Below are 18,365 nucleotides of genomic sequence, written 5' to 3' on the forward strand. Positions count from 1 at the left end.
AAAGTATAAAACAGTTCAATCTTATTTGATTATTATTTGGAGTATGTGGTGATGTAGAAGAACGTAAGTCATTATTAGAATCAACTAGAAGAGTTGATATCAAAACTGTCAGAGCCTCCATATCCAACTCTAAAGTGTTTTCATTCAAAACGATCTTAACAAGAATATGAATTTTTTCTTTTTTTTCTTCTTCTTTATCCCGACGACGTTTCTTCTCCATCTCTTGTATCATATCATTAAACTGCTTTTTAGGGATCATATGAAAATTATTAAGCATTTCGCCCTCTTAGACCACATGTTTGGGGGCAAGGGACCGTAATAGATTTCTATCTTGACTTATTAGGCATTTTGCACTTACACACCTCACGTTTGAAGGGATATGGACTGCCACATTTTTACCATTAACTTGGCTCATAATATTCAGAAAATTTTACCCTGTACCCCTACAATTGTACCCACACCCCTACATTTAAATTTTTTTGACCAAAATGCCTTCATATAAATAGGGTATATTTTCCATTTCAAATTTTTTTTACCATTTTCGTTGAAGACTTCCGGAGAAGACAAATATTTGGCTTTTTTGCATTGTAAACCGGAACACTCAGAGTAAGTCTTCCGGTTCATTAATTGTATACCAGAACACTTCTCTAAAGAGTTCCGGTTTGTTGCCTTTAAGGGGCACTGAACCGGAAGTCTTTTAGAAAGTCTTCCGGTTTGTATAGTTGTATACCGGAAGTCTTTCTTAAAGACTTCCGGTTTGGATGATGTATACCGGAACTCTTTAAGAAAGTGTTCCGGAAGGCTTTTTTGTTTTTTACTAACCGCAACTCTTCTTTGAAGTCTTCCGGTACGTAATTTTTTATTTTTATTTTTTAATTTTAATTATTTTTTTAAACATTTTTTTGCAGTGGTTCGAAGACGAGGTGCAGATGGCCGGATTCCAGTCCGCACGTTAGACCGGGGTGCATCTTCATCTGCAGTTGCAGCTGAGCCGGCTGGATATCCAGGAGGGCCGTACGATACGTCTCTTTTGGTGAAGTACGAGCATCATGTTGCTCGACATATATGGTTCGGTGAGGTAAGTAAACAGGCTATATTTGAAAATGAATAATAGTTGAATATTTTATAATTTATTTTCTAATATGTGTTTTAATTGTTTTTAGGAAAGAGGTCCAAAGAAAGAGTTGAAGGTTGCCGGACATGGACTGAAGTTGACTTCTAGGGTTCCATTGGCTCTTCCACCACAGATGGAGAGTTGGGTATCTAGATCCGGTTTATCTTCACTGCAGAGAACGAGTCTGAACAAGATAGACACAAATCTTGTCTCTACATTTGTGGAAAGATGGCATCTAGAGACATCTTCATTTCACATGCTGTTTGGTGAAATGAGCATTACTTTAGATGATGTCGCATGTCTACTTCACTTGCCCATCAGGGGTATCTTCTGGAGTCCTCAGGATGTGACTGAAGAGCTAGCTGTTGAACTTGATGTTGACTACCTAGGAGTGTCACAGGGTCAGGCACAATCACATGTTCGTAGCTGCAGGGGGTCGTATTACAAGTTGGAGTGGTTATATGATTTATTCGTACATCATAGAGCTGCTTCCAGCTGGGCATATGCGACTAGAGCATATCTATTGATGTTGGTGGGTTCCACCATATTTGCTGATAAGACCTTTACACTTGTAGAGGCACGATACCTCCTCCTGTTTAGGGACTTGGATGGATGTTCAGGATATAGTTGGGGAGCAGCTGCACTAGTTACCCTTTACCGATATCTTGGAGATGCGTCCATGTACAGTTGCAAACAGCTCGATGGATATCCTACTCTCCTACAGGTATATAATTTAATTATGTTAATTAAGTGTTGGATTGATTTTATAAAATATGTTAACTTAATTTGTTTTATTTATTATGTTTGTATTTTGTAACAGTGTTGGATTCACGAGTACTTTCCAACTGTTGGAAAAAGAGGGGAGAATTGGAAACCTGCTGATAACTGTGGTCTTCCCCGAGCGATGAGATGGTCGTATAGGCAGGAAGTCCTGAACGTTGATGATTTACGACCTATTTTGGACGAGTTGACACCTGCCGACGTCATATGGCGACCATTTGAGGATCATAGAGCATGGTGTGTATTTGATGAGATATGTCTTTACAGGGGCTGTTTGAAGTGGGGTGAAAAAGTTGTCCCATACTTGCCTGATAGATGTTTACGTCAGTTCGGGTATAGGCAGTATGTTCCATCCCCACCTCTGGATTGTATGATGGCGACAGATATTGATGTTGATTGGATCAGTTACCATCAGAGTGTTATCACTGTGATCGGTTCATCTACCGTGGCCACCACTCCATCTGATACAGTAGACGGTTATCTGGAGTGGTATTATTGTGTTTCCCATCCACGGTTGGTCCCTCCCCATCGTGACGCTCCTAGAGAGGTACCAGTTCCTGTATATGACGCCGGGCCATCTGATCCTGATTGGGCTCGTGTATCTACATTGATTCATCGCTATCTGAGACAGGTTAATGCCGAAGAGGAAGATCCACAGTTTTCTGATTTATTTGAAGCTTTGCATATTTCTCGTTCACATTGATTTTATGTATTAAGCTTTGAATATAATAGACATATTAATATAAAATTCATGTTTTGATTACATATTTATGTTTTGAGTACATAATCATGCTAATACAGGTGTAAGTAATTGCCAATGTTGCATACGTCCTGCAAATCCTAACATCCAAGTAGTTGCTATATGAGAACGAAATTTCTTCCAATCTAATGTGACCGGTGGCAATGGAAACCCCTCTTTCATGTTAACCTGATAAAGTAAAATAATTAAAAGATTAAGTCATATAACATAATATGACCGGTGGCAATGGAAACCCCTCTTCAATGTATGACCTAATATGATTAGGAAATTGAAGAATGAATTGTGGTTGCTTCTTTGATAATTTGATCTTCTTCGAAGTATGTGATGGTTGAGATTGCCTTTGTGAAGATTGAGATTGCCTTTGTGAAGATTGAGATGCCTTATCAACATACTCATGATACGAAGGGTCCCTATAAACATCATAATCTGCTGGTTTTTTCCCTTTCTTCTTCACTCCTCCTTTGGTTTTTATTTTCTCAGGTGGTGGACACAATGTTGTCATTATTGGGTATGCTAGTTCACATACCCTACTCTTTAATGCCCTTTTCCTAATAACATCTAATGACCTAAATCGTCTCCACAACTCATCCATTGCAGAAGTCATATCCACCTCTGATCCATCGTCTTCACCTACCTCTAACTCAACTTCCATAGTTAGTTTTCTCCAATGAACATGAACAACATCAATGGGTATCGGTATACCACCTAGTCTGTATCTTCCTAACTCACAAGCACAAGGTAACCCATAAGATGTTCTAAGAGTACAACCACATATTTGCCTGTTAGTTCCAACATAATCAACTCTCAATAACTCTTCAGCAATACGTCTCAAAGCAACTCGAGATACAGAACCACGCAAATAACCATAAAAGGGACTTACGTGCGCGTGCTCAACTTCGTAAAAACTCTTTTGAAAAGAAGCTCTAATGTTTCCCAGTTGTAACCTCAAGTTGTTATTCATTGCTTCCCAACATTTGACCATGTCAGCTATACTGTTTCCTAACATCTGTTTTAACTTCCAATGAGCAGATTCAACCCTAAAAATATTGAAAATAACACATAAAAAATACATAGAAATAATATCAGATATAAAAATAACACATACAAAATTATAAGACGTACCGATTAGTCGTTGTGTTATCCAAATGTAGCACTCGATTAATCCATGCTCCAACAAATCTATGCCTATGTGGAGTCAACCATGTGTCTTTCACATAATTAATAAATCCACTATAATCAACACATGCTTGCTCAAGTTGATGCAACCGCTGACCATACTCAACCTCATCACTAGCCCAGACAACTTCCATCCATAATGTGTCTATCGTCTTTTGCAGGTCATTCACCACATGTTGTTTGCATTTGACACCAACGTTTTTGTTAATGTGAAATCTACATAGCAAATTAATCGAGCTGGGAAACACAACTTCAATTGCTTTCATCAAAGCAAGATCTCTATCTGTCAAAATCACTTGTGGACACATGTCTTTCTTCACAAACAACTCTTTTAATTTCTCCAATACCCAGCAAAAATTCTCTGTTTGCTCAGACTCCATATACGCAAATCCAACAGCAAAAGTCAACTCGGTCGATGTCATGCCAACAATTTCAAACAAAGGTTGTCTATATTTGTTTGTCTTGTAGGTGCTATCCATAACTAACACAATCGGAAATATATTCAACAACTTAACTGAATCAGGATGTGCCCAAAATATCTCTCTCACCACTTCCGAGTCATCCTTTTTTCTACTCCAATACACATATCCTGCATCCTCAATAAGCTTAAACAAATGTTGTATCTCACTCCTAGGACCTCTTATCTCTTTTTGTATCACACTCTTATGCTTGTATACTTGCGTAATCCGAGTGACATTCTCAGGATAATTGTCTTGCAAGGAAAGCAATATGTGTCTAGGTGCTACATGTCTCTTTGCCAAATCAGCGACATGTTGCTTCTCATCTGTGGTCAACCTACCAATAAACGAATGACCTTCTAACCTATCTGGTAAACCATGATTATGTAACCCACATTTTACATCAATCTTCCAACCAGATCCATCTTTCGTCGGAGTCGACCTGATTTTAAAAGGACATCCACATTTCTTCGACGCACTTTGGGTACCACTATCACTAATCTTGTGTTTCCCACCTTTATCACAACCAAATATTATTTTGTTACTTCTCCCTCTCTTCCCCGTTTCAGTATCTGAACGACTGATAGTAACAGTTACTTTATTGTTGATTCCAACCTCTTTAATCCATCTGATAACCTCTTCTCGTGTACCAAATATTTCCGTCGTCGTAAACGCATCAGTAGTATCTACACATATTTGGGGAAGATTTTCCATTCCTGCAAAAAAAAAAAAATAGCGAACCGGAAGACTTCTTGAAAGACTTCCGGAACACATATAATACATACCGGAACACTTTTCCAAAGAGTTCCGGTATATAAAATTTGTTCACCGGAACTCTTTCAAGAAGTGTTCCGGTTTTGTAATTTTTTTTTAATTGAACCTGAACTCTTTCATGAAGTGTTCCGGTTTGCTTTTTTGTGTGTTCCGGAAGTCATTCTTTAAGTCTTCCGGTTTGGGAAAAATACATACCGGAAGTCATTTTGCAGGAGTTCCGATGCGAGGGGGGTGTGAAAGTGTAATTTCTGAAATTTTCAACTGAATGGTAAAAATGAAATGGTAAATTGGTTAAAACCAATTAAGAATAGAATGAGAATTTTTAAAATTTTGTAGGGGTATGGGGCTAACTGTAGAGGTACAAGGTAAAATTTTCTAATTTTCAAGATCCATACGACCAATATCTGAATTGGATGATCCATGACCCATGTTATACCCCACGAGTTAGGTTGGAGATAGGTTTTTGGACTCGATTTATGGGAAGAGAACTTTTACACTAACTCTTTATAAAAGCTTTTTAAATAGAGAGATGTGAAGGAAGGGCACAAACCTTTTGAACCATACACATCTCGGTCATTAGTCTTGGCATATGCCATCGGACGAGGTACCCTTTATGTATTCAAGTCATAAGATTGTTTCTAATTTATTAACTGAACATCTTTTAATTCCCTTTATTTTTTCAATGACAAAGATTGTTTCTAATTTATTAACTCAACATCTTTTAATTCCCTTTTTTTTTCAATGACAATGAATATTTATATTTTTGATGAGACAATTGTTGTTTGTCATTAGAGTTTTCCCTAATTGCCTAAGTTTTAGATTTTGTTATCTTTTGATAAATATTGAGAAATTTATGGTTAGATGATAAGTGTGAAGTGTGAACCTAATTTAAATATAAACTATTCTTATTCTAAAATGTTAAAAAAATTCTAAATCAAACATCCAACACATCTGTTTGAACATATTATTTCATATTCATTAAGAATTATCTATTACTTATCAAATTATGTTGCCCATGAGAGTTGTAATAAAATCCGTACCCTTCCAATCTTTAGTCCGTCTCTCACTCACTCACTTGCCAAACATTTCATCTTTAAAAAAATTAGAACTTCAATCTTCTTTAATCAACATGTGTTCATTTTTCATCTCATACTCCAATGGCAACACATCAATTTTTTGCAAATACAAAAACATTCTCATCACTCAAACTTATGCTTCATCTTACAACCAAATCTTCAACTTAGGCTATTATTAACTTTCACCATAGCTAAGTTTTTATTAACCCTAATTAAAGACATTCAATAATCAGGATTTGCCAAAAGGTAACCATCAACAAACTTAACAAGTCCTTCAACCTTAGCTTTACTAGCTTTCAGCTCCTCCTCACTAAGATTGTAATCACCTTTGGTAAAATAATCAACATGCACATTCCTAATGGATCCTCCATTTGGACCTTCCACCAATTGGCTCTTGAATGAGACTTTCTCCAATGTGTCAGCTAAGCCAGTGCCACCAATAATGCTAAAGTTGTACACAAATTTAGCCTCATCAATTTCATCAACTCTATGTAGCACATACTTTGATTCTCCACCTACACACTCATCAAATTGACACATTTCATATTCCTTTAATTATATGTAAAGATATTACTGAACAATAATAGTAACATTTAATTACTGACCTTCAATTATGGTGAGCTTCTTGATGGTTCCAGCAGCACCAGTTCCTTCTGTAAGCTCAATACTCTTGATCATTTCAACAATCTTTGGGAAGAGGTTATGGAAATCTATTGACATGGCTTTGAAGAGCCTAGTAGGGGGCACAGAAGCAGTGGTAGCATATTCCTGAGTTTGTACACCCATGACGAGGAATATCTAATGGAGATTAACACAAAGGGACTATGGTTATGAGAAGATGTTAAGGAATGTGTAGTTGTTGAGGAGTAGAGAGATAAACATTATTATATAAGGTGTTGTTTGGTTGGTGTTGTTGCATGTGTACTAGTATGTGAAGGGTTAGGTGAGTTGAAGCTCTGTGTGAGTTTGGTGGTGTCTCTGGGATTATTGGAAAAGTATTTGGTGACATCATTAGTAGTCAAAGTGGCATATTTGAATATAGAAATATACAATGGTGACAAAACATTGAGCCGGCGGAAAGACTGAGGACCGTGGCCTGTCCAAAAATTCATGTTTTTCAAATAATTCTTCATTTGGTGTTTGAATGTATTTGTTAGTTTTCTCTAATAAGCTATAAAAAATTCATTAAATTGAGTACATGGGATACTCGAAACTCATCAATACAACGAAAAGAATAACCAACCGACACATATACAAGTTAACATTTCTGACAATTTTAGAGATATAAATCAATCAGACAAATTAATACTACTAGCATGCCCTCTAAACAACTTAGTAGAGATAAATTTAATAATTTGTTATTAGGATTTGTTAGGTTTGTTATTAGTTTGTTAGGGTTGATCCTATTTTCAAGCTTTGATATTTTGTTATTAGTTTGTTAGGTTTGAAGTGTATATGTTAATTCTTTTTCACTTTTGAAAAATCAACTTCAGAATTTGATATCAGAGTTGTTAGCAACAGAATAAATAATATTCAAAAGCAAGAGATAAAGCAACACACATAGTTATCCCGATTCCTCTCCTAAACTGGGAGTAGTCTAGTCCCTTTATCCAACAAAATATTTTTACTATAATCAAATCGATTACACATTGCTCCAGCAAACTAGCAAGAGACTTCAACTGCCCAATCAAACTAGAATGAGACGTCCACTGTGTAAGCAAACCATCAAGAGACTTCCACCACTCAAGCAAACTAGAAAGAGACTTTCACTGCTCAAGCAAACTAGCAAGATACTTCCTATACTCTAAACAAATAGTTTAGGAGAATAGATAACAATTATACTTGATGTAAAATCAGAAGTATAGAAGTAGTACAACAACCACAAAGATACTTAAACACTTGATATTTCTAAGATATACAAAAATAAAAAAATCTCAAGAACTTGTGCAGTAAACAGATAAAAACTTTAGCTCAGTGTTGTTATTTTTAGATCGTTTGTTGATTGTTCGTTGGTTGGGTAACATTCCTTTAAATCTTTAACTCCTTTTTATAGAGGTAGAAAAAGAGTCGTTGAAAGGTGATTTTCACAAGTGTTCTTTGTTGAGAAGCATTTCCAAGAGATGCGTTGGAAGATGTATTTGATTAAGATCTTCATCCATTGTGTAATAACTTTTTCCAATTGTCTTCTCATAAGAGGGATATACCAATATGTTCGGGCAGACTTAAGAGGTCATGTCAAATTTTCCTTGAGTCTTGCACTAAGAAACTCTAGTTGACTTTTCCATAATCCGACGTTGACAAGATCGACCTACTTTGGAGACAAAGTACAGATCAAAAGTTGAGCACCTTTAGATGAGGTATTCAGAGTCTGATTTGTCACCAGAAGCTGAGATACTACGTTCAAATTCAGATCCTTTAGAAGATGAGATACCATGTTTAGAGTTATCAAATTCCGATCCTTTAGAAATCGAGTCTTTTAGCTTTTCTACATATGCTTTCTCAGGGTCATTTCTGAGTTGAATTTTAAGCTTATGATCCTGGATACTTGAACATATATTAGTATATCCATTGTTCTTCAAGTACTTTGTTATCATCAAAACCTAAAGGATATGAACAACTTTGTTCCAACAATATCCCTCTTTTTTAATTATGACAAACGAAGGTATTTAAGAATAATGGTTGGTCAGTTTAGCCAACTTGATAACATCAGAGTCTGAGGTTTGTAAGCTCCCCCTAAATATGATAGTTCAAAGGTTGAGTTTTGTAAGCTCATCCTAAGTCATATCTAAGTTAATTAAACTAATCTTGATAACATAAGAAAATATTCTTCAGATAAAACCAATAATAATATGGGTTCAGGTGTATATAAAAGAATCAAAAATACTTTTATCCTCTGTAAATACTCCCATGATTTTCTCCCCATTTTGTCATCAACAAAAAGTTAAAACGGGATAACAGATAGGGAAAAAAGATACTGGTAAAAAGAAAAGAATTTGTGGAACATTTAAATTCCGATAAAAAAGATAAAGAGTAAACTTGAAAAAAATGGTGATAGATAAGCATTTGTACCACAATTTTCTAGATGACCAAAGTTAGATTATGAGAATTCCAACTTTCTTTGAAGAAAAAAAATGTAATAGCCTTTAGATCCAGATCATGTATTGTCTTCATAAATAACATTTATATTATGCAACTTGTTTAGCCATGAAATACCCTTTGGCATATATCCATCAAGTTTGTAGAAATGTTTATCAATTAATTAGTAAGAAAAACTTAAAAATAAAAGTAACGTAAATGCATTAAAAATAGTTTAGAAGAAGTTACATAAATAATAAGCAGAGATAGAACACATTTCATTGAAAGAGAAGGATAAGATACATAACAATAAAAGATACAAACGAAAAAAACATATAAAAGAGTTAAATAGAAGAAGAGGAAGATTCATCCAAAGAGACCACCTTGACCTAAAAATGGTCAATAACTTTCATAGCTTCTGGTATCTTTAACTTAATACATTAGATTTGTGAAGCGACTTCAACCATAGTTTTCTCTACTCCTTGTTGAATGCAGAGTTCTGAAAGAACTCGTCCATAAGGAACGAAGGATGACTTTGTCTTGTGAAAGGATGTGAGAGTCATCTTCTGATATTAAAACATAACATAGGGAAGATTGATCTTCAAATATGAGTTGAGAAGAAGCAAAAAATCCTTTTCATAAATATCTATAGAGTTTAGGTTCTTGTTCTTTGGCAGAAAGTTTGAGATGAAAATATGATACCAGACAGATGCCATGTAATTAAGATTAGATACTTTAGATATGTAGGACAAATTATCAAAAATAAGGTGAAGAGGAAAAGGAGATTCCCAAAAGAGCATATATGGAGTAACATCTTCATCCTCACAGATTATTATATTAGCAGTTAAGGTGGGGGTGATGGTGATAGGGACACCAGATACAACATAAAGAATGACACACTCTAGATTTAGATCTTTGACAGATGCACTTACCCGAAATTCTTTGATCATATTAGGGTAAGTAGGACCATATAAAATATCAAAGAAACCATCCCAACCATTTCGAGAGACAACTCTTTGAAGATTAAATCCATGAGCCATCATTTCTTCAAAGTCAACAAGTCCTTCAATGACAACTACCAATTGATACCAAGATTATATCTAGATGCCATATCAGAAAAGGGTTTTCATAAAAGATAGATTTAGAAAAATAAGGTAGAAATAAAATAAACTAATTTGAATAGATGTTCCCAAAGATATAGTCAAGTGTCTTGTCAGAAAGGTGCAAGACAACTGTATTTCTTTAAGACAACTCAAAGATAATCTTTTAGAGAACTAAAAACAAATAAACAAAAAAAAACAAAAAAAAAATATAATTAAAAAAGAGATAAAAAAAGGAGAATATACACTGAAATCAAAGAGGTTTCAAATCATTACTCTTTAGACTTTACCCATTCAACCACTGAGCATACAAGACAAATCAGACATGTGAATTTTTTAAGTGGAGCAAGTATCTGAAGAAGACAATAGAGTTTTCCAGTTAAATGGTATCTGAAGAAAATAATCCACTCCAGAGTCTCAAAGTTTGAAGTCTTTCAGAAGCCACTTTTCATCTGAGGCGGTTTCCAAAACTCTAACTGAAGCTACTTCTGATAAACGTCAGATTTTGATACTATATTCAGATGCAAGCACTATTCTTCATAAAGCAAGGAACCGTCATACCTCTATTCATCTTCTGATCCATCTTGGTGCCACTTTCCCCTTTGTTTAGACATCAGGTTGGATGCATAGAAGTTGATATAATCTTGCGGTCTTCAAGATTAAAATTCTTCAGAAGCTCCTTTTTGTACTTGGACTGATGAACACGAGTTCCACTTTTACTTTGGTTAACTTGATTTACTAAGAAGAACTTTAATTCTCCCATCATGCTTATCTCAAACTCAGCCTGCATAGTCTCAAAAAATTCACTTATCCTTGCTCATTCAGTCTGTTTTTGAACACCCATTTGTTTTCAATAATGTTCTTCTGACTCGCTATGGGAACCAAATCCCAAACACCATTCCTTTTGAACTGGTTCAACTCTTCTTGCATAACTATAATCCACCCATCATCTAATAAAGCTTCATCAACAGAAGTTAGCTATATCAAGGAAATAAATCCTAGCATAAAGTTATCATCTCTGAATGTTGATCTAGTCCTTAAGGGACCATCTTTATTTCCAATGATTATATCTTATGGATGAGAAGCTTTATACTTGGAAGGCTTCTTAGGTTGAGTTGAAAGTTATGAACTATCTTGGGATTCTTCAGAATTTACATCTTTTGGGTGAGCTTCTGAAATTTGGGCCAGCTTTGGGTATACCAGCTTTTGACCTACCAACTTTTGAAGGTCCAACCTCTGGATGATCTTCAGAAACCCGAATATCTGAAAAAAATTCAATAGGCTCTAACATATTATAGTCAGGCTCTTTGTCATTAAATTTGACATGTATATACTCTTCAACCATTCTGGTTTCAGAGTTATACACCTTGTATGCTTTAGAGCGTTCAAAATATCCTTAAAAAAATATCCTTTTGAGCTTTAGCATGAAATTTCTTTAGATGGACTTTATTGTTCATAATGTAACATGTACAACCAAACTGTATGAAAATAATATATGCTTGGCTTTCTTCCTTTAAATAATTCATATGATGTTTTGTTCAAAATTTGTTTGATATAGATCCAATTCTGAACATAACATGATGTATTAACAACTTCTGTCCACAAATGTTTTGGAAGATGATTTTTCATGGATCATGGTTCTAGCCATTTATTGAAAAGATATTTTCTTTCTTTCTACAACTCTATTTTGCTGAGGAGTTCTAGAAGAAGAAAACTCATGGATAATTCCATGTTTTTCACATAAATTCTCAAATGGCTAATTTTCAAATTCACCACCATGATCACTTCTGACTTTTAAATTTTAACTTCCTTATCAGATTGAACTTGTGTGTATAATATTCTAAATACCTCATACAATTCATCTTTAGAACTAAGTAATTTAATCCAAGTCCATATGCTATAGTCATCAACAATGACTAATTCATATTTCTTCCCATTGATTGATGCAGCCCCAACAAGAACAAATAAACCAATATGAATTAATTCTAAGGGTCTAGAGGTAGAGACAATGTTTTTAGATTTAAAAGAGGTTTTGTTGATCTTTCCTACTTGACATGCTCCACAAAGAGTATCTAAGTGACAGAGATTAATACTTTTGGTACTTGTATCGAATTAATATTTGTATCGAATTAATACTTGTCCCTTTAACTGTTGGTGTAAGCCCTAGAGATTAATACTTTTGCTACTTGTATCGAATTATTTATTAATAATAAAAGATATTTTCTTTATTATTTTTGTTTAATAAAGTCCCTAGAATAGATAGTCCATTTAATGTATCAAGTGTGACTTAATCATGAGATCCCATTAAATATAAGGACATTATTCTTAAAGTATCCGTAGTCGAGCTTTGTTGTGAAGTGGGATAACATTAAAGCATTAAGACTATTATATATATAGACTGATGATCACATCTCATGGATCATGGATAAGGAGTTATCAAGTCTTAAACATAGGTATGAATATTAGGAGTAATATTTATACTGGATTGACCCGCTATGAGAATACCATATAGAATGTTATGCAAAGTGTCATAAGTTATTCTCATGGTGATAGTGGTGTATACCATCCTTCGACCTGAAACCACTATGGACCCTAGATGTAGAGTCGAGTGCTTAATTACTGATCAAATGTTGTCCGTAATTGGATGACCATAAAGACAGTTGATGGGTACTCCACGAAGCATGTTGAGGTACATGAGTGACCTAGATGGAATTTGCCCATCCTACGTAACAGGATAAATGTCTACGGGCCCAATATTGAACTGGAAAAGGATGACACGGTCCATTCCTTGTGTTCAATATAGACATAGGGGCAAAAGGGTAATTATACACATAATTATTATCACAAAAGGATTTGTCAGATCACATGACATTTTCGTGTCTTGGGTAGTAGTGATGTGTTGCTAGATACCGTTAACTGTTTATTATGTTAAATACGTGATTTAATATAATTTCTAATGTCGCGAAAACCTACAGGGTCACACATAAAAGGACGAATTGATGAGAGATAGAATAAATAAGGAACACCGTAAGGTATGGTGCACTTAAGTGAATTGTAGAACATCGTAAGGTACGGTGTACTTAAGTAGAATACGAAATATGGTAAGGTATCACGCGCTTAAGTGATTTTGGCATAGCATAAGATATGGGCCACATACACTTAAGTGAGTTTTTTAGCCTGCAGCCCACACAAGTGGTTCTATAAATAGAACCCTTGTGCAGAAGCATTTGTTCAGTTGAAATTTTGTTTCTCTCTCTCTCTCTCTCTCTCACACACACAGACACACACACACACACACACACACACACACACACACACACACACACACACACACACACACTCAAAGCCTTCATTCGTAGCAGCTAGCACTGAGATTGAAGGAATCTGTTCGTGTGGAGTATAAGTGTTGTCACCATTCAACGTTTGTGATCACTCTTTAGATGTGCATCAAAGGTTTGAATCGCCACAAGAGGTAATGATTCTATCACTGATCATGCCCATTTGTAAGGATCACTAAAGGAGAAAATTTTAATTTCCGCTGCGTTTTGGATCACTATTCTCCTTCATTAACAAGTTGTAACTTGCTGAGTTTAGAGATAAATCTCTAGTTAGCATGACCTAACCTTATGTGCCAAGCCCATTTCTCATCATTCATTGACGTAAGGCAAGCTACCTTCTGATCAGTCAATTCAGAAAGATTAGTTTTGTAAACATTTCCCTTCCTCTTACCTTTGAATAAAATGGATTTGTATGACTCATTGATACTTGAACAAAAGTTCTTATTAAACACGACTTTATAGCCATTGTCACAAATTAACTAATGCTCAGTAGGTTATGTTTGAGTCTATTTACTAACCAAACATTATTAATATAAATTAAGGAATTACCAATAGTACCCATACCAATGATCTTCCCTTTTTGTCCTCCTCCAAACCCCACACTTACTTCCTCTTTCAGAGTCAGGGTTTGGAACATATGCTTTTATCCCATCATATGACACGATCAACCACTATCCAGGTACCATGACTATTGTCTTATTTCTCCCTTTAGACATATTTGTAGCAAACATAATTTCAGACTTAGGTACCTATAATCTTATGAGTTCTCTAGTGTTAGTTCTGACAAGATTTCTTTTATTTTGAGCCTTTTCCTAATAAAATAATCTTAATTCATTCTAGACTTTTTGCTTATAATAGTTTTGTCTTGTATAAGTTTTGACTTTTTCTTTTGAACCCTTCAGAACCTTTGATCCATAGGTCTTGGGTTCTGATATATTTAGAACCTTTGACTTGAGGTTTTTGGGTTATGGATTCTTCAGAACCTTTGACCTCTGAATGTTAGGTTCTAATTTCTTCAAGACCTTTGACTTTGAAGTTTCAAGTAATGATTTGTTCATGACCTTTGATTCTGTTATCCTAGGTTCTGATTAGTTCAGAATTTTGTCTTTATCAGAAGCAGACACAAAATACGTTTTCAGCTTTGTTTGAGCAACACTTAAAGAAGAAGGGTCTGAGGGTTTTTAAAGAGATTATATCAGAATGAGATCAATTAGAAAATACCTTATCTTCTTCTTTATACTCTGAATCAGAAGTTGATTCATATTCCGTGTCAGAGCATGTGACAGTCATTAGTTCCAAATTTGTTTCTACTTCATCTTTATATGAGTTGTCCTCATTATCAAGTTCATCCCATGTTTCCATGAGAGTCTTCTTGAATTTACTTCTGAATTTGTCCTTCTGAAAGCTTTATTTCTTAGGTATGTCTTTCTGCAGATCAAGACAATGAACTTTAAAATGACCAGGCTTCTTCCAGTTGAAGCAGTTCTTCTGATCATCAGTTTTGTCTTTTGAACTAGAGCCTCTGAAGCCACTGCATCTACTAGAGAATCTCTTGTTCCTTTTTGTCAATTGTTGAAACCCCCTAAAGATAAAAGACATTTCTTCATTATCATAGTCACCTTCAAAAGCTTCTTCATCATAGGCTTCATCTGATTTCCAGACTTTTAAGGATCTGACAGCTTCACCACCAGATTTTTCAGCTATTGACTTTAAAGCCAGTGATTTAGATTTAATCATAGGCTCATCTCCATTCAGCTTCATCTCATGGCTATGAAGGTTGCTTATCATACTCTTAAGGCTAAGTGTATTCATATCTTTAGCCTCCTGAATAGTTGTGGCCTTAGGTATGTATCTAGCAGGGAGAATTCTCAAGATTTTCTTTACATGGTTAGATGTAGTGTAACTTTTTATTCATAACCTGGAGGCCTGATACAAGAACTTGAAACCTATAAAACATGGTTTGAATATATTCATCGTTATTCATTTTCAACATTTCATAGTGTTATACTAGAAGGTTGACCTTAGCCTCTTTGTTTTGTGGTTTCATTCATAAGTAGAACACAACGACTCAAAAGTAGTATTAACAATTGGATTATCAATGATCTTGGTGTACTCATAATGAGGTAGGGCTTCTATCAGAATGCCTCTAACTCTATGATGTTTTCTTTAAATTTTCTTTTGAGCTGGTGTGAGAGTTTTCTTATCGGTTACCATTCCAACACCATTAACTTCAATGTTAATGTCGTCTTCAAGGATATCCCAAAACTCATCATCAAGACCAATGCTATAAGTATAAATTTTGCTTTTCCACCATTCAAACTGAGTGTAGTCACCACTGAATGTAGGTGGTCTAGCCGAGTAATGACTATTCTTAATATTATTATAGTCATAGGGTATACCATAACTACCAATCATTCCAGATGCATCCGACATGAAGGAACAAGTATTTTTCTCAAGATATTTTATTGTACCATTATAAAGTGTTTAGCATATATCATGATCTGATGCCAACTGAATGTAAGAAAAATACACAAGAAGGGGGGATTGAATTGTGTATGTTAATTATTTTTCACTTCTAGAAAACCAACTTCAGAATTTGGACAAGTTCAAAATCTGATCTTAGATTTGTTAGCAACAGAATAAATAATATTCAGAAGCAAGAGATAAGGCAACACACAGATTTATCCTTGTTCCTCTCCTAAACTGAGAGTAATTCGGTCCCCTTGTCCAATAAGAGAGTTTCACTATAATCAAACCGATTACACTTTACTTAAGCAAACAACAAGAGACTTTGAACTGCTCAATCGCACTTGAAAGAGACTTATGCTCAAGAAAACTAGCAAGAGACTTTTTCTCAAGCACACGTGCAAGAGGATTCCACTACTCTAGAAAACTAGTAAGAAACTTTCATTGCTCAAGCAAACCAGCAAGTAACTTCCACTACTCAAGCAAACCAGCAAGAGATTTCCACGTCTCAAGCAAACTAGCAAGAGACTTCCTATACTCTAAACAAATAGTTTAAGAGAATAAATAATAACTATACTTGTTGTAAATTTAGAAGTATATAAGTAATACAACAACCACAAAAATACTTAAACACTTGGGATTTATAAGATATACAAAGATAAGAAATCTCAAGAACTTGTGCAGTAAACATATAAAAACTTTAACTCAAAGTTGTGCTTAATATTGTTCTTTCTAAATCGTTTGTGAATTGTTCGTTGGTTGGGTAACCTTACTTTAATTCATCAAATCCTTTTTATAGAGGCAGAAAAATAGTCGTTGGAAGGTGACTTCCACAAGTATTCTTTGTTGAGAAGCATTTCCAAGAGGGACGTTGGAAGATGAATCTGATTATGATCTTCATCCATCGTGTAATAACTTTATCCACTCGTCTTTCTCACACTAGGTATCTACCAAGTTGTTGGGGAGACTTAAGAGGTCATATCAACTATTTCTTAAGCATTGAACTAATAAACTCTAGTTGACTTTTTCCATAATCTTACGTTGACAAGATCGACCTGCTTTGGAGACAGAGTACGAATCATAAGCTCAACACCTTTAGCTGAGGTCTTCATAGTTTGAGCTTCCACCAGAAGCTAAGATACCATTGTCAGATTCTTATCCTTTAGAATTTGAGGTACCACGTTCAGAGTCATCATATTCTGATCCTTTAGAAAATGAGTCTTTTAGCTTCTCTACATATTCTATCATTAGGGTCAGTTCCGAGTTGAATTTTAAGCTTATGATCTTGCACACTTAAACATATGTTAGTATACCCAATTATTCTTTAAGTACTTTATTATCATCAAAACCTAAGGCGTATGAACAATTTTGCTCCAACACTTTCTATTCCAACCAAAACCAAGATAACAACTTCATTGACACTATCATCTCCTCAACATTGAAAAATTTACCTTGAAAAAGGATATTGTTTCTTTGACCAAATTGCAGGTAACCAAAAAGCAGCTTCTGAAATGTGCCATTTGTTAATTAGATTCCAACAAAAGATACACCAAAAAAAATATTTTTGCAATATTAATATATTTAGAATTGTAATTGTTTGGGTCGGAGTCGATAACTAAGGGTGGAAATAGGTCAGGCTTTAACATGCATGAGTTTGATTTATGATAAACTTTTAAGGTCAGAGTTTGACATATGATTTATTATAACCCTTTTTTAGCTTGACTTGACATTTTTAAAACACTGGCCTTAAAACCTATTTAAAGGCCTATTCAAATAACTTATTTTATATATTTTTAAATAATAACCTTTTATACATTATTTGACCTTTTTTAAATAAAAAATAAAAATAAAAAGTAAAATTACTAACAATGTTCCACTACCTAAAGATATAAACAAATTGAGATGACGAGTCCCCCACCACATAATTAGAAGCAAGACTAAACATAACACCGTAAAAGTATAATTGACATGATAAACAAACAACCTAATACTTAAAAATTTTAAACCTTTCATACCATTATAGCAAGATAATAATATCTATATCATTCTTCAACATTACAAACTTACTAAAAGAACATTAGAAAAATCAAAACTCCAAAATAGTTGATCACTTATGCATTGAGAAGAATAGTTCCTTAAATTGTAGAACCAAATATAAATAGTCTATTTACTTCTCAAATACTAACTCTTCAATTCTAAAACCAAATAAGAATAGTTTCTTAAATACAAACCAACAATAAATTCAGTA

The 18,365-nt window shown here is 34.5% G+C and overlaps 2 protein-coding genes across 2 annotated transcripts; both read right to left on the reverse strand.

Annotated features, from left to right (window-relative positions):
* Positions 1–2,133: 2,133 nt before the first annotated feature.
* LOC127073606 (PKS-NRPS hybrid synthetase cheA-like) lies at positions 2,134–6,015 on the reverse strand. The gene is made up of 2 exons (XM_051014785.1): positions 3,777–6,015; positions 2,134–3,691 (listed from the first exon to the last, which is right to left on the reverse strand). The coding sequence occupies exons 1-2, from the start codon at positions 5,069–5,071 to the stop codon at positions 2,848–2,850; spliced, it is 2,139 nt and encodes a 712-aa protein (XP_050870742.1). The 5' UTR covers positions 5,072–6,015; the 3' UTR covers positions 2,134–2,847.
* A 163-nt stretch (positions 6,016–6,178) lies between these two features.
* LOC127073615 (pathogenesis-related protein 10) lies at positions 6,179–7,035 on the reverse strand. Its single transcript, XM_051014792.1, has 2 exons — positions 6,744–7,035; positions 6,179–6,653 (listed from the first exon to the last, which is right to left on the reverse strand). The coding sequence occupies exons 1-2, from the start codon at positions 6,922–6,924 to the stop codon at positions 6,361–6,363; spliced, it is 474 nt and encodes a 157-aa protein (XP_050870749.1). The 5' UTR covers positions 6,925–7,035; the 3' UTR covers positions 6,179–6,360.
* Between the last annotated feature and the right edge of the window lie 11,330 nt (positions 7,036–18,365).

Source organism: Lathyrus oleraceus, chromosome 1 (genome assembly GCF_024323335.1).
Source record: "Lathyrus oleraceus cultivar Zhongwan6 chromosome 1, CAAS_Psat_ZW6_1.0, whole genome shotgun sequence".
Classification (NCBI taxonomy): domain Eukaryota; kingdom Viridiplantae; phylum Streptophyta; class Magnoliopsida; order Fabales; family Fabaceae; genus Lathyrus; species Lathyrus oleraceus.